We start from the raw sequence: 17,657 nt of genomic DNA, 5'->3' as shown, positions 1-17,657 counted from the left end.
GAACCAAGATAGAGCATAATCCCAAATTTCTATGATTATCTCATGTAACTGTTTATAGGTGCTTGACCTACCTAAATTTGACAGCAATTAAAAAAATACTGTCCAATCTGCACTGTAAATAAGACTTTTCAACTTGGTTTCCAGAGACTACTATTTTTCTAAACAATAATTCACTGGCTTATACAAATAAAATTGAATTATAGTAAATTATGTAAGTAGTTTACTTACATAAGTAAGTAGGTTTAGTAAGAAATAACAGTGGTTCTTAGTGGCATGTGAGCCAGCTGTGAAAGGCAAACAGGTGGGCCTGAGAAGTGGGATGGAACCCTGTAATACCTCACTTTAAAAAGAATGTATTTTTAACTGACAAATAAAAATTGTGTATTAGGTAAAAAGCTTTTGAGCATCAATCTGTTGTTTAACTGAGAAATGTGTATATACTGTAGACATAAATATATATGCATTTACACATATATTTGCATGTACATATAACGTGTCAGGTAAATAGAAATTCTTATGGGGAGATAAACAAAAGTTCTATTTTTTTTTTCTTCCTATGCCTTTGAGATTTCTCTGAACATACCCTATTTTTGAGACTACTATACTAATGTATAGTCCCTCTGTTGGCCATGAATATTCACCGTGAGTGGCATCAATAGGTAGGTTTTATAAAAGAAATGGAGAGTGGCTTTTAATGTGACAATGATAATTCACTGTATGACAGCCATAAATTTTTAAAAAACATTGATTCTTACATATCTGTCTTCTCCATTCTCTTTCAAATCCCTCCCCTTTCTGGTCAGTTTCAAACAGTGGGCACTGAATAAACTCAAAGCAAAAAGTACCCAGCACCAACCACAAGCTCTGTGTCCCAGTGGAGGGCAGTGTGGAGCACTGCGGGGGTGGGGGGGTGGGGTGTCAGGGACACCAGGGTGCAGGGACAGAGTTAGGAGTACTTCAGGTTGTGTGACCTTGGACAACTTACTTACATCTGCTTTTCGGCTGCCTGCTATGGAAAACTTCCCAAACACACCAGAGATAAGAATGCCCTCGTGACCTTGTTAAAAGAAGCAGATTCCTGGATGCCACCCCAGACCTCCTGAAGTCAGAGGATGAGCCCAGGAATCGGCTTATGAAAAAGCACCCCAGGTGATTCTTACAGTTGGACAAGTTTGAAAAACAATTTAGAGTAAGAATTTGCTGCCAGAATCAAGAGTCTGAAAATATCTTAACAGTTTCCCTTCTCACCTGTGACAGCAGGATCTTTGGGGTTACTTTGAATATCAGATAACAAAATGCTTTGAGAACTTCAAGGTACCATTTCACAGTTTTTAACCATTATTTTAACTTGTTAGGGGAGAAAAAAGAAATCAGGAAAAGGTGATGTACTGGCGTGCATGGGCAAATATGAAAATGCAGGGAAAATTGAGTTTTAATTTCAAATGGATGTGCCCTTTCTTTTCACTCAAAAACTTCACAAGTTGCCCTCGGTTTAATCTGGAGACTTATGGGAAGAAACAAGTGTTTTTTAATGTCAGTCCTCTGTCCTATACCTCCTGCTTCCTCATTCCCTGCCACCCTCCTGAAGCCACAGCTTTCCAGCCTGCACACCCACATGAAGCCTTCTAAGTCTAAGTCAAGGTCTAGGCCTGCTTTTTTTTTTTAGATGGGGATCTCACTATGTTGCCCAGACTGATTCCAACTCCTGGACTTAAGATATCTTCCTGCCTCAGCCTCCCAAGTAGCTGATGACCACAGGGATACAACACCCCTGCCCCCTTCTATTTTACTTCTGAAGATACAGAATGTCATCTCACAATCAAGTTGCTGAAAAAAGGTGGGGGGCTGGGGAGACATGCTGCTTTGAAACCAGAAGCACACTGGGAGGCTGGTTAAAAGGAAGAAACACCCACAGAAAAACACTTGCCTCCCTGTCTCAGACTCTGCACCTGTTGGTAGATCTTAAATAAACTAGTGTGGAAAACCATCACCCAGAAACATTTGGATAGGCTGTTATCAAGCAGACACTCGGGTCATGGAGCCTGCCCAAGGCCCCAGGAAGAACATTTTGCAACCTTGTTTCAAAGAAGCACTTCAAGGACAGTGGAGGTCATTGTAAATCTGTGGACCCTGCTACAGGATGCAGAGCTGCTGCAGGCACTGCTCTTAGGATATTTGCAAACCTGGCTTGGATTTGTCCATCTTCTCAAGGCTACCACCTCTGGGGGACCACCATGGGGGGATGGCCCCCAGGATTCTGTTCTCCACCCCACTCCCTGCCCTGTTTGTGAGATATCTCCTCTCTGTCAGGAATTCGTATAGAGAACGATTGCAAAAGTATTTAAATGGGGTAGAACTGCACTTGAAGAATTGCCACAGAGGGGACACAGGGGGCTGTGGGACAATTTCACTTTGCAAGAAATTTTTGACAGTGTGCCCAGAGGGAAATTTTACAAATCTGATAGTCTTCCTTCTGATTTTCTGACAGTAGCGATGTCCCAAGCTGGAAAGTGAGAGTAACTTTTACAAATGAAAACCAGTGGAAACAACTTTATTGCCACTAAGATAAATAAAGGAAAGCACATTTCTTTGTAGAATCTAAAGAAGTTAACAGAATTCACAGACAAAACCTTTGTTTTCTTTTAGAATCATATTGAAATAGGTTACTTTGAGGAACATAAGTCGGTGGGAAAGCCTCCAAAGGGCAGTTTGGGAAGGATCGGACATTCCCCTGCTCTAACAGTAGTGGCTCCTGTTGCTGGGTGTGGGGTTCTTAGAGAGGGCTGTGGTGTGGGGGTATGCAGAGTCAGGGGCTCTCTGGAACAGAGAGGAAGCAGCTGCCTGCAGCTTATCTCCTCTTCTGGCTTCCCTTAGCACCACTTGAGTATCACTGAAGGGTACTGGGTAGGTGAGAAGCAGAGATAAGAGGGCCTGGGGGTCCCAAGGGCAGGAAGTACCTCCCAGTAGTTGGGAGGGGTAGGTGAGCCCAGTTTTGATCATGGCTTAGGTATATAAAGTCACAGAGGCTACCAACCTTGAGGCCATGATCACAGGGAGCCTTTGATATACGCTCAGAAGTGTCTTTTGGTTGTCAGGTTCAGAGGGAGATGCTGTCACAGGGAGAACGGGCTGTATGGGCTGGGTGTATAGGTCAGTGGTAGAGCTCTTGCCTAGCAGGCACGAAGTCCTGGGTTTGATCCCCAGCATTACAAAGAAACAAAACTAAATCATATTCATAGCCCCTCTGTTTTCGTCTTAAAAAAAAAAATGCCTAAATAGGGAGGGCCCTGTGGTATCTGTTTTTTTTTTTTTTTGACAGCAAAATGTCCTTGTAAAAAGACATAATATCCTTCTTTCTTCTGTTTAGTTTTAAAAAGAAAGCAGTTTAAGCCTGTAATCCCAGTGGCTTGGGAGGTTGAGGCAGGAGGATCACGAGTTCAAAGCCAGCCTCAGCAAAAGTGAGGTGCTAAGCAACTCAGTGAGACCCTGTCTCTAAATAAAATACAAAATAGGGCTGGGGGTGTGGCTCAGTGGTCGAGTGCCCCTGAGTTCAATCCCTGGTACAAAAAACAAACAAACAAAACAGTTTAATGCCAGGCTGGGATAGAAAATGTGATGTGATAAATGTGCTATTATGGTGTGGACATTCACTGTAGGGAGTAAAGGTAAAAGAACAAGCCCAAAATAGACCCAGCAGGTTTGGTGGTTCATAGTAGGGCCAATAGTTACTTATCAGAAACGACTATCACCATGAGAGGCACTGGCCCTGAAATACCAACCTAGAATTTATAACCACTGACTGAAGTGGTTTTCCGAATAATCTTCGGGAAACACCTAAAATGGAGGGGGAGCATGCACACGTGGCATGAATCAAGAGCCAAGCCCGAGGGCTGGGGGAGTTCTGTGGTAGGCAGCTTGTTTGGCATGTGAGAGACCCTGTGTTCGATCCCATGCACCGCCCAGACGAAACAAAACAAAAACAAACAATACCCCGACCCCAAGAATCAAGTTTGAAGGTAAATTTTTCAGCAATGCGATTTATGAACATGGAAAACAGGGCACTTAGAAGTCCTTTTCATCTTCTTTTTCTCAACCTGAGGCTAAATGATTTTGGGATCAGCTTCCCTCGTGCCTGATTCATCTGGTCACCTTAACTCTCCAGAACAAGATGAAAATCCTGAAGTCAACAGAAAAGGCCAACAGAGCCGCCCAAGGACACACACCACCTAGGATTTCCTGTGGCATCTTCACTGAGCTGTCATTCCACAGGGCCTACCACGCAGCATCGCCCTCCCTCCCCAGTTGGCGATAAAGGGTTAATTTTTTATTTTTTACTAACTACACAAAGCACATTTTCAAAAGACTATTGGCAAATTTCAAATATTGGGAAACTCTTTCTTTAGAATCTCAGATTTCCCCAAGAAACTAAGAAAAGTAATGTGTGGCTCTGTTACTTAAAGGCGTCAGGTCCCTTCAAGCTTCTAAATATCAGCCTTTCGACACAGTTTACAAGGATTACAAAACCTGGGATGCAGGATTCAAACCAAATTTATACAGCCACTCAGTTGCCCAATCTTTACAAAAGCAAAACTAGATAAAAGTGGTTCTTTATGACAATAAAGAGTAAAGAACAAATTGCTTTCATGTTCCCTGTCAAGTCAACAGTACTTGGGAGAAGCCCTGGAATCTGACTCCTCAATTTCACTGGAATGGGATAACCAAAGAAATGCCACAACAAACCATCGCTCTAAACGTTGGAGGGCTTAAAATGTTAAAGACAACACATAGCTGGCTGTGGTGGCGTACACCTATAATCCCAGAGTCTCAGGAAGCTGAAGCTGGAAGATCACAAGTTCGAGGCCAGTCTCAGTGACTTAGCGAGTCTGTGTTTCAAAATAAAAAACTAAGATCCGGGGATGCAGATTAGTAGTACAGCATCCCTGGGTTCAATCTCCAATACCTCAAAAGAATTTTTTAAAAATCAGAAAATTTAAAAGACTCATGTTCTAAATAATAGTATCAAAAGAAAAACTCATTTAGTATTTGGTACAGTTCAGAACTAGATTATCTCTCTTTATCCTCACAACAGTTTTTAGTCTTAATAAAAAAATTTTTTTTTTTTAAAGTTCTTGGGCTTCCCATATGTTAGGTAAATACTCTATTATGGAGCTACATCCCCAGTCCCTCACAGGTCTTCAAATCTATTTTCCAGATGGGGAAACTGAGCCTCCCCTGGCCTGAGGTCCCAGACTGCCAGGCAGCAGTGCAGAATGGAGCTGTCTGCTACTGTTTACTCAGAGGGCAGTTATTTGCAGATGCCCCAGCTTCTTACAGGACCTGCATCACATCCGTGAAGCCCGGACGCAGGCTGCTAGTAGCATTTCCTAACACTGACACTCCCTACTCCCAGCAACCCCATCAGCAGAACCTGAGAAATACCTGCTGAGAGGCTGCAACTCAGCCAGCCACTTCCCTAAGATATTGAATTCCTTGCTCATTACAGTGTTTTAATCGAGAAACTGGCATTCCTTTTAAAGGGATTTCATGCTTCATTTTTCCTGTTCTGTCTCCAGAGGCCAGCAGGGGTAAGTGCAAACAATCTCTCCTGCGGAGCCCCACCCGGCTCAGACATTCTTCTCTCCTCAGCCCACCCTTCCCAGCCCATCCCAGGGCAAGAGAACTGACATCCACAGCTGCACTAATCTCTCCCAGTTGCTGTGAGCAGCAGCGATGGGCCTGGCGGGGCAACCTCCCCTCCCCATGTCCCAGGAACCCGCCCAGGCTGTCCTCTGGGACCAAGCCAGCTTGGCGTGAAGCATGGGGCAGAGCTTGAGGGCTTTTACCATGGGCAGTGTGGAGTAAGCACGGAAGCCTGGTGAGCCTGCTGTTCATCCTGCCCCTTAGGTGCAGCGGACAGCGGGGCCACCTGACCCAGGAGCCACCAACTGCCGGACTAGCTATTTTCCCGTCATAGGCTCTCCTTCCATCCCAGATGCCCAGCATAGTTTTAAATGTGTGTCCACTGGGTGAGCCTTGGACCCCTGGACTCTTAAACTTAAGATGCTGACAGATTTGGTTTTACCTTTAGCCTATGTTTAAGATGACATTTGACATGTGTGGGACCAATGCTACATGAAGAATGGGTTTCTCAGCAGGTGGGGGACATGCAGGGAGGACATGATCATTTCTCCCCACAGTCGAGAATGCAGAAGTTTCTGCCATATCCTTCCCAGTGGCCCCACCGCCAAGACACATGGCAAGGAGTGGCCCTCCTGGCTATAGCATTTCTCACCTCCCCACCTCACCCCCACAGGGCTGTGGGTACCTGCCAGAACCCCCTTGGGCTTCCAATGGATTCCCAACCTTAACATCACCTCAGAGGCAACCAAGATTAATAAAGTGGACCAGCCAGGCAGGATGGCACAGAATGTGATCCCAGGAACTTGGGAGGTTGAGGCTGGAGGATCATAAGCTCAAGGTCAGCTCAGGTAACTTAGTGAGATCCTGTCTCAAAATAAAACATAAAAAGGGCTGGGGTTGGAGGGGTGTTGGGGCTGCGGCTGAGTGGTAGAATGCCTGCCTTGCATGTGTGAAGCACTGGGTTCGATCCTCAGCACCACATAAAAATAAAGATATTGTGTCCATCTATAACTTAAAAAAAAAAAAAAGGACATACTTATATAAAAAAAAAGGGCTGGGAGGTGTAACTCAGTGGTAGAGCGCCCCTGGGTTCAATCCCTAGTGCCACCAAAATAAATAAATAAATAAAAAGTAACGTTGACCAGACTGAGGAGGGCCTTGACCTGGAGAGAAAGTAGTGAATATCATAACACCTGATACACTCAAAGGAGAAACTTGAAACTTTATACCAACCTATCCCTCTGCTTGGCTGAGAGGCAAACGTGCCTTCTTGGTCCTGAATTCATCTCCTTGTTTCTGACTAGCCCATGGCCTCTGTCTTGAACAGTACCATTTTCCTCAAGTCTGGTAGATGCCTGGCACTAGCTTGAGGATTCAGTCATTTGTTGGGTACATTTTAACTGAAATAATGTTAAAATTACTTATTACCTGATCTCTTTTAATCAAGAAGCCACATGAGATTATACAATAACCTGGGCCAAGCTTCACCTTTGGCAGCAGCTTCCTCAACATGGGAACTATCCAGCTCATCCAGCTATTGCCCCTCCTGGCCCACCCCAGGACAAGAGTCTTTCACACATGAGGCTGGGGCTTGCTGCCCTCCCTACTTATCTTACCTGCTCTGCAGGCTGCTGAGCACTTGACATGTGGCTGGTTTGTCCTGAGAGGGGCTGTGACAGCACCACATGCACCGATTTCAAAGACTTGGCATATGACAGGAAGACAGCAAAACGTCTTAATGAGAATTCTTACAATGACTTTATGTTGACATTCTGTTTTGACTATATGGGTATAGTCAACTAAAGCATTATTAATTTCACCTGTTGCTTTTTTGTTTCCCCCCCTTGGTGCTGGGGGCTGAACCCAGGACCTCACACATGCTAAGCACATGCTCTACCACTGAGCTATACTCCCAGCCCTCGCTTTACTAGAAAATTTCAAAGGACACATGGGGCTCACATTCCACTTCTGCTGCATGGTGCTGGATGTTTCCTCCAGCTGACTTCATTCCCAGCATCGGATGGCCTGCTGCTCTGCTCTATTCTAACCACCAAGCCAGGTATTCAATGTCCAGCAATATCCCCACACCGGCGACGGCCCCTTTGTATCCATCTACTCTTTGAACACACACTCCCTCACCTCGGATTCCAAATGCACCCAGGAAGCTCTACACCACCTCCTCCCCTGCCTTCCCTGCCTCATCTGGGAAGCTGTATAGAAAGGGTCACCAGCAATACCTGACCCCGAGAGCTGGAATCTACCATGGGCTTTCTATCTTCCTTTTGTTCAATGCTAACACTTCGTTAATACGAAACACTGCAGAAGGGAGGAAAATGAACTCAGTGTTTACATGAGTTTGGATTTCCAACACTTTATTAAGGAACAACGGGCACCTTGCCAGATTAGTGGGAGGGGAAGCGGGTAGGGGCAGGAGAGACAGAAACCAACAGCTGTTTTGAGTTACAGACTTTCTGTCTAAACTGGTAGCATCCCACTGTGGCTGTTGCCTTTGGGGTTTGAAAATGAAGTTGGTGTCTATTTTAGTTCTGGGTTAAAAAGCAGTCTTTCCCACCAGCTACTGTCACAGTTCACAGCCTGGCTAGTCCTCACTGGCCCATGCCTGCCCCCAAGGCCTCCTCTGATAGCAGGCTATTATGTGGAACAGCAGAGCAGAGAGGAGAAAGGGAAATTAACAATGTTCTGTAATCAACTCCTTTTTGGTTTCCAGATGCCAGCCCCACCCCATCTAGCAACAGTTACTAGAGAGTGCCATCAGGCAGGAGCTAGCCTGCTCACCCTGCACAAAGGATGTCAGGTCACCTCTTCTTAACAGCAACCCTAAGGCCAGTCATTGTGGGGCCAGGGATAAAGGCCTGCCAAGACTCTACCAGGCAAAGACACTTCTTTAGCTAACCACTCATCAAACAAAGGGCATTATCACTGAACAGGTGAGGTTAACTGGATCCGCAGGGCTGGAGGTTCAACCTCATAGCCTGTCTATGCCACCCGCCTTGGAGCCATAGTGGGTGATCATCCATCAAATTGTGACTGCACATGGACTACATGACCAGTGTCCAGTGCAATTCCCACTTCCACCCACTCTGAGGATGCCCGCCTCTCCCTTGAGAAGGTCCTGGTCTGCAGGCCACTCCACAAGATCCACACCCTCATCCACAACAGCACTTCAGCAGAGGATAGCTCATCTTTCTCTCTCACTGCTATGCCCTTTGTCCAAACCCTGGGCTGTCCAGAAATCTCTTCAGAGCCAGATTATTTTTTCCTATAAGATAGAATTATCGAGAAGGGGCAAATGGACAGTTCCTATGATGCTCTCTAATCACAAAATAAAATAGGAAGTGAAATAAAACATATAAAGGAGCACAGAGATGAGCTGTGACTTCATGGCGCTGCGTAACAAAAATGCTGAACGGGAGTTGGCGTCTCAAGTGCTATTCCTGCTCTGCCCACAACTCTCCTTATGAGGCTTGCCTGCCAACTTCATATCCTTCATCCAGAGAAGGATTTTAATATTCTCCACCTACCACAAGCCCACATCCTAGGGATGCTGTGGACATTAATGAAACCATAAAGTCAAGTTCCTCAATCTCAGAATGAGGGGTTTTACAAAAGGAAGAACCAGATGTGTTCTCAACGGTTAAGAGAGTTTTTAGAATTACAGACCTGAAGGGAATAAAGGGATGACCTGGTTTCCCAGCCTTCCTTCAATCTGAAGGATGAGGAAACTGAACTTACACATGAGCAGAGACAGGCCTGACAACCAGCCCATGGCTGCTCCAACACATTGGCCAATTTTCTAAGACTGGGGAGTTTCATAAAGATATTTTATAGTATTTCAATTGCTCTCCATAAATTCTTTCCTCCTCGTCCACTGGAATATATGTCAAACTAATGCAATTAAGGATAACGATATTCAACATGGCTTTTAGTTACCCCCGCACAGAGGTCTTCGGCTGGCTCGGACCTTTTCAATCCTAGGTCACAACTTAACACATGTTTGTGGGAAGGAAATCTGGTCCATGTATTAGGCAAACAGATGCCCAAATTCCTGTACTCTCAAGGTGTCTTCCTCACGTTGTAACCACGTAGGGGTCTGCCCTCTGCTCTTGGAAGAACACCCTCAGCTGTGTGTGACTTCCGGGATGGGCTACCTTCAAGCCTCCCAACTACAGAAGAGGCTCCCACACAGCTCTTTGTTCTTTTCAATGCTTAAGATCAATGATAGTAATAGTTTAAGGAAAAATCTCTACACCTATCTGCTTACAAAAAACATGGGACTTTTTGCCTGATGAAGAGTCAGAGATGGTAGCAAAAGACAGACAAGTTCCCCCTAAATTCCGATGGAAAATTATATCAATATCCATGTTTTCTGCCTCACAAAGTTGAGAATCAGAAACCCTGCAGCTAAGCAAGATCTAAAACTAAAGCTGAATGAGAACAATTGCCTGCCGCTGTTTCATTGGAACGAGAAGGCTTTACTTCTTTGCACTCAGTAGAAGTCTTTCTTACCCTACAATGCTTTCTCAGGGTTTTTTTTGCTATGGGTTGAACTTTTCTGAACATCTAGTATGTGCCAGCATTGTGCCAGGGGCATGTATCACGTGGGTTATCCCTGCCCTGACCACATATCCATATATGACTAATAATCTTGTGGGTTGCAACACCTTTTTTTGAAGAAAATATGTCTGTTGTCCAAAAGCTCTTGTGACAGGAGACTCCCCAGTGGCTGGGGGGCTCAATGGTGATTACTCAAGGGGCCTTGCTAGGAGCAAAAGAGGCAGAATGAACACACCCTGTGACTATAGCCACCTTCTCCCTGAAGATCCTCAGCCCAACCTCTTCCCTACACCTTGAGTGTTTCTTAACTACCTTATTAATGTCATCCTACTCAAGGTTCAATCACTGAGCTCAGTTTAAAGTAATGAGAAATAAGAATGTAATATGCTAGGAGTAGGAATGAAAAACAGCCTCCCAGACCACAGGTCTAGTTCACCTTTCCTCCTACCTTAGTGGGTTATCTGAATGGGTCTCCATGTGCGTCTCCAGTCCATACTTGCAAACAAATTCCTTGAAGCATATTGGGCAGTGAAAGACTTCATCAGCCTTCTTCTCCAAGTCACCTGACTGCCCGTCTTCTACCATCTTAGGGAAAAGCAGAAAGTGAAGTCATAAAGGTGTTCTCTCATGGGGACTGCTTCAGAAAAGAGGCCATCACCAACCCAGGGACTTCTAAAAGGGATGTGGACCTCACTACATTATTAAGGATGTGACTCCACTGATTCCTACATTCACACAAGACACACCCACCACTTACCCGCCTGTGCCCTCACTCATTCCCCAGTCGTCTTATCTACTCAACAAATACTCATGGAGCACCTAGTATCTGCCAAGCACTAGGAATGAGTGAGGACAAGAGTCCCTAACACTGATAAAACTTCATTTTAGCTATAAAAACAACATAAAAAGTGTGAAAATAATTCTGGGAGCTCTTTGTTTCATCCCTAGGCTAGTTGAGGGGGTCCAAAGAGGAAACACACACAGGTACTCTTTTCTTAGACACTTTAGAAAATACTGTGGGAAAACATAGGTCGAAAAGCCTAGGATGGATGTCTGCCAAGTCCCTAGACTATGAAAATAAACACGAGAGGTAGATCTGCAAAAGCCCCCCCATGAGGAGACTCGTCTGTGCCAGGGGCCCAGAGGACCTTTTTAGCTGGTGCTGGGTCTTCTCTCTCCGATTCGGCATCATGACTCAGCTTCCTCTTAGAGGACAGCCGCCTGCGCTTCAGAGGGGATGGAGGGGCTGCAGCTGTAGCACTGTTGGGGTCCTTCTCATGAATCTTCATATGTCTGAAAGGGAGATACACAACGATGGTGTGACGTGACGACAACAAATATCTAGTTCACTTATTCTAAATTTTAGATTTTGTATCTGGGCCTTGGTCTTGGATTTTATCTTTTTTTGTGTGGTGCTGAGGATGGAACCCAGGACTTTACTTGTGGGAGGCAGGTGCTCTGCTACTGAGTTATAGCCCTACTCCCCGAATTTTCATTAGTTAAGCATGTAGAATACAATTTGTACAGTGGCTTCTATCTTTCCAAAGCTTTATAATCTCCTTGACCCTTCAAGCTCCTGAGAGTGCTATCCAGAAGCAGTGCTGTGTCTCACTGCTTGGTGGACGATATTCATGAACTTGACAGGCATTAGTGAGATAGAAACAACTAGCTGGTGACTGGTTTTATGTACTCAGGCAAAAAATACTATTTTAGGACACATAATTCTGCAGAATAAAAAATTCCCAGGTTCCTAAACTTCCACTAGTTCACAAACTAAGCCATAACTCCATATTGGCCCACAGAAGCCATCCTAGTTGTATTGTCTTTCTTCTGCCTTTGGAAGCATTTTGGGGTACAAATTTGAACTGTGCTGACAAAGCACATGTCCAGAGTGCTTAAGACCTGAAATCTTTTCCATGTTGTTCAAGGTATTATGTGGATTTATAGATGATGAGAATAGGTGGACAGTGCAGTAAATTACATGTTGCAACTCTTGTATCTAGATACACATATAATATGAAAGTGAGGTTTTATATATATTATATGTGTTTGTTCCATTAAAAGGGGTCTTATGGATAAGGATCTGATTTAAATGACCTTATTTACTTATTTATTGTGGTGCTAGGGATTGAACCCAGGGCCTTGTGCAAGGCAAGGCAAGCACTCTATCAACTGAGCTATATCTCCAGCCCTTATTATTGACCCAGCCCTTAATAAATAACCTTATTTTATCAGGTTCTAAAACAAACATCCTAAGAAGAGGGTCCCAAGATACAGAGGAAAAGAATGGCATTACAAACAAATAGTCTCAATTCCCTTTTTTTTTTTTTGCAAAATAAAAAGGGTTTCAGTTTGCTAATGACAATCATACTCATCATCTGAATGGGGTTAAACTGTGCCAGATGTAGGAATGTAGCTGCAGCTTTTTACAAATAGCTATTTTAGGGGCTGGGATGTGGCTCAAGCGGTAGCGTGCTCGCCTGGCATGCGTGCGGCCCGGGTTCGATCCTCAGCACCACATACAAAACAAAGATGTTGTGTCCGCCGATAACTAAAAAATAAATATTAAAATTCTCTCTCTCTCCCTCTCTCTAAAAAAAAAGAAAAAAAAAAAGCTATTTTATAAGATGATTTTACTTGAGAATTTCCTTCCACTCCCTCCCCTGTGCTGGGGATTGGATCCAGGGCCTCATGCACACTAGGCAAATGCTCTACTACTGAGCTATACCTCCAGTCCCTATAAAAGTTCTTAAGAATGTGAAAAGATAGCAAAGCTCTCATGCATTCCCCTGTCACACATCTGAAAACCATCTCAGCTCACCTTTTTGCTGTGCCTTCTTTAGAGGAGTGAGTCTGTGGGGTGAAAAGGCCAAGCAGCTTGTGAATCACGGCTGCTGGTGCCAATGATCAAGATGGCCAGGATGCCAAATTTCCCACACACAGGTTCTGCCCTACAGCAGCAGGAATCTCCTTTTCTAAAGTTTGTGGATATAGATGCTACAGTTTGCTTTAGACTTCTCTCACTCTACTCCTTAGACACACTCTAGAATTAACCCCCTGCCTAGACTCTGCCCTGACAAAACAGCACCAGTCCTACAGCTATCCACCAGCTGGAACTGCTAAAGATGGATCCTGACCTTGAGGACAGGGGACTCAGGAAAAGAAGCCAAACCTGTTTTCTTAGGGGGAATCCATGTGGTGGAGTAGAAAAATCTAGTGGGAGAAAATGGATGAGAATTCCAATCACGCTTATAGCCACAAAATTCCTTACCCAAATTATTAGGGAAGGATGCTTTTTTATTTAGTTCTCAGTCACTTAAAGACTTGAAGAAGTTAACAGACACAAATAGCTCTGTTAAGTACAAAAGTGATTGTGATTTGACAAGAACATCCTTTAACATCAAAGTTTGAAGGAAAAAAAAACCAAAGTGGCTTCTTTCAGCATTTATTATATGGTTCATCCCAATTTTATATATTTAAGAAAAAAGCATCTAAGAATTGAGGAAGTATGATAATACTGAAGATATAAATTATTATTCAAATTTGCCATTTCAATAACTTATTCAAAATCAATTTAATTAACAAAAACAATACCCTTTTTACCAATAGAGTGAGAATATCAGAAATTAGAGAATGACGACTATACACAGTTCATTGGCACACTTCAGGCTCCATATTCTCAATCACATGATACATATACACACAGAAATATAAAAGGATGCTTTATTATTTTGTCCTTGGGATTTATGAGAGAAGCTAGTTTCACAGGGAGAAGAAGGGCTAAACCCAGCACTCAGTGAGGGTTTAGCAGAACTTTCACACACACTGTTATTTCCATTTTGCAGATACAGTGGTGATATAAAGAGGGATCTGTAATTTTCGGTTAGAATGAAGTTTTCAACAATTGGGACCTTTCTCCTACTTCAGATGGCCTCCAAAGGCCACATCAGTCAGTTAACTTGGTTCTGGATCACTGGCTGGAATCTCAGGGCCATAACCCAGGCACTTCCTCTGTGGGTGACGGTGGCCCAAGGTGAAATAGTTGGCATTAAATGACAAAATTCTATCAGGAGACAGAACAGGTGAAGAGCCCATAGGACTGCAGAAAACCTGGTCCTAGTCTAAAATCCTGGGGTGGCCCCTGAACAGCATGATGGCTGTGGTGAAAGAAAGAAGGAAGGACAGGCAGTCCTACTGGCCCCATGAAACTGAAGAACACAACCATCTACTCTAGCTCTCTGAGTCCTGCTGGAGCCTCAGGTTCAAAACACAAGCACAGCTCCAGTCTAGGATGAAATGTCTGGTTGCTGGCCACAACACGGTGGGTGAGTCCCTGGTTCGTTCCTCCAGAGACATGATGACCAATAGAAGAAGCAAGCTGATTCAAGACTTAAATTTAGTCAATGGCCTCAGAGGTCCACAGAGGTCCAATTGACTGGATGTGATTTGCAGTTACAGATTCCCTCCATCCCAACCCTGCTCCGATTCCTTAGCCTCCAACAACATGGACAGCAACTTGAGCTGTTCATTTCCTCCCTAAGGTTTTCAGGAAGCAGGGCGAGAGTCATCATGATGAGCCAGTAATTAGCCTCCCCCTTAGGGTAACCAGACAGAGAAAAGGGGTGGAAGGAAAGAGCAAACACTATTGTGATTAGAAAGCTGGGTCTGGGCTGGGGCTGTAGCTCAGTGGTTGGGAACTTGTCTTGCATGTGTGAGGCACTGGGTTCAATCCTCAGCACCACATTAAAAAATAAATAAATACAACAAAGATATTGTGTCCATCTGCAACAACAACAATAGCAAAAAGAAAAAAAGAGGCGGTGGCTGGGGTCTGTTTTCCTCGTAGGTCTTATTTCCGGGGTTAATCTGCCCGATTCTCATTATCTGAGACTCAATGAAGACAAGCCCTGAGCTGGAAAGGAGCTAAGATAGGACCCAGTCATGCATTCGGCACAGAAAGTCCCTCTGCACAGCATACGAGAGAGAGCACCACCTAGTTGTGTTTGAATGCTTCCAACAACAAGGACGTCTCCATTTTCACCAGTTGTTCTCATGGTAAAAGACAGTCTTCCGCATATGGAGTCAGACAGGAATTCCATCCTTTAAGTATCTATCAGTTGTCAGGGGCAACACAACCTATACTCTTCCGACAGCACATGAGGACCACTGCATTTCTCCCAAGTTCTCTTCTCAAAATTAAACAATTCCAGGCCCCTAAGTGCCACCTGCAAATCTGTTGGAATATACTGCTCACTAACCTCAGGATACCCTCCAGTCTGTAGACATCCTTCATCCACATCTGGATCACGCTGGATCCTGCATAGACATGGTCTGAGAGCTCAGAGCACAGAGACAATGACCTCCAGAGATGACATAACATAGCTTGGGATGGTTCTGATGAGTGTGTTGTTGTTGTTTGGCACTGGAAATTGAACCCAGGGGCACTTTACCACTGAGCTGTATCACTGGTTCTTTTCAAATTTTGAGACAGGGTCTCCCTAAGTTGCTGAAGTTCTCACTAAAATTACTGTGGCTGGCCTTGAATTTGTGACCATCCTGCCTCAGATTCCCATGCCACTGGGATTACAAGCATATACTACCAGACCCAGTTGCTGCGTATGTTTGAAAGCGATATTACATCCCCAGTTCCTATGAACCAAGTTTTGTCAACTAGAATGCCCATGATTCCTTCATTCAAACCGTTATCAAAACCATGTCTTTTCATTTTCCCTTTTAGCAAATGTGATGGAGTCTTAAGATATGCAATGTTAATGAGAGTGAGAATTGTTAACTAACCACCTTTCTGCAAAGTGGCTAAGCAATAAGGACCAGACTTTTAAATGTATATGTCCTTTATCCCAGTAACTCCACTTAACGAAATTTGTCTTAAGGACTAATAACTGGGCAAGTCATTTTATAATGGTAATTCACAGATGGATACCCTATGCAAACACTGACAACTACAGGGTGACCCACCAGCAGGTTGTGGGATTTGAGACTGTTCACAGTGCTCTTCTTCTTGCCGCCTATTGTTCATTCCCTACCCAGCAGCCAGTGTGCTCCTAAAAGAGGTCACGGCATACCACTTCTTGCTTCAACTTTTCCGCCAGGACTGTTTTCAGTAAATCTTGTCTCCATTTATTTCCTGGGCCTCACTGGTGAGCATCCTAGCCTCTTTATCCCAAGGCCCTTTCAGGTTTTACTTCCTTCAAAAACACACAGCAGAAAGGGAAGATTGTGTATTTCCTTTTTTGACCCCTTGCCCCCAGTCAAATTAGTTCTATTATCTTGAACCTAGTTTGTCTCTTGTTCTCTGCACTAGCCTGTGGAGGCACACAGTAGGTGGTGGACAAATATCCACCAAATGGCTAGAAGAAGAAACAAATGAATATATTGAATTACAGAATAATAAATGAAGAAAAGGAGAACAAAGCATATGCAGAAACCGTTCCACTTGAAGCACCACTACACCATATATCCTTAGGTTCCTTATAATTTACGTCACTGGAATTTAATGCGAACAAACCTGATATCTGTGGAGTAACTAGTAATATTCAAGTACCCCATAAGCTATTTTTGTCTCTTAATAGAATCTGTGCTCATTCATTCAAACAGTTATCTACACATACAGTAGAGAGGTCAATGTAAAATCAAAGTACACTTGTACTTTTGCATAAAATTCTAGAATTTTCATTCAGAGGCAGGTTACTTCAGCAATAGGAACCAGGCATGTTGGTGCATGCCTGTAATTCCAGCACCTTAGGAGGCTGAGGCAGGAGGAGGATCTTAAGTTTGAGGCCAGGTTCAGCAACTTAGTAAGACCCTGCCATGAATAAATAAATAAATGAACCGAAACAAATAAATAAAGCAAGCTGGGAATGTGGCTCAGTGGTAGCACTGCCTTGGGTTCAATCCCTAGTATTTTAATAAAACAAAACCAAACCTGACAAACTTAACAAAACCAGTAAGAATCCTGCCACACTGTGTCTAAGGAAGGAATTTTATCAGCACTTTGGGAATCAAGAGAAGTTTCCTGCCATCCGTAACACCTAGACAGGCTTTTACAGTGATGAACAAAAATATTCTGGATGTAAATCTGGAATAAAAATCTGAGTACCTTTTAATACTGATAGTGCAAATTTTGTGGGTGCCACCTGCAAATCTGTTGGAATATACTGCTTACTAACAGGGGTGGATATATTGATTTTCGACTTAACATTTTTCTTCCTGTAAATGTAATCATGTCTTCTAAAATTTGAGATAAAATTAATTTATTTAGAGCTACTGGAGACTGAACCCAGGGTTTTGTACACAGAAGGCAAGCACTCTACCACTGAACTACATCCCCACAGTAAGGTGGGATGTCCATCGGCATACTGAAGAGAAAGATCAGAGCTAAACCAAACGGATCTTGCATGCGAGAGCTGAATGCTAGTCAAGTA

The 17,657-nt window shown here is 43.8% G+C and overlaps 1 protein-coding gene across 8 annotated transcripts in view; it reads right to left on the bottom strand.

The window, feature by feature from the left end:
- Positions 1–17,657, bottom strand: part of Rreb1 (ras responsive element binding protein 1) — a 131,581-nt gene that overhangs the window by 25,738 nt on the left and 88,186 nt on the right. For all 8 annotated transcript variants that reach the window (XM_058582385.1, XM_046453551.2, XM_046453549.1 and 5 more), the window contains exons 7-8: positions 11,364–11,508; positions 10,664–10,800 (exon numbers count right to left, since the gene is read on the bottom strand). In XM_058582385.1, the coding sequence (XP_058438368.1) occupies positions 10,664–10,800; positions 11,364–11,508 (282 nt within the window). The remainder of the gene's footprint in view (positions 1–10,663; positions 10,801–11,363; positions 11,509–17,657) is intronic.

Source organism: Marmota monax, unplaced genomic scaffold, assembly GCF_021218885.2.
Source record: "Marmota monax isolate L192 unplaced genomic scaffold, Marmota_monax_Labrador192_F-V1.1 WCK01_AAM20220418_F8-fsc00029, whole genome shotgun sequence".
Taxonomy (NCBI): domain Eukaryota; kingdom Metazoa; phylum Chordata; class Mammalia; order Rodentia; family Sciuridae; genus Marmota; species Marmota monax.
This window is presented reverse-complemented; position numbering and strand designations above follow the sequence as displayed.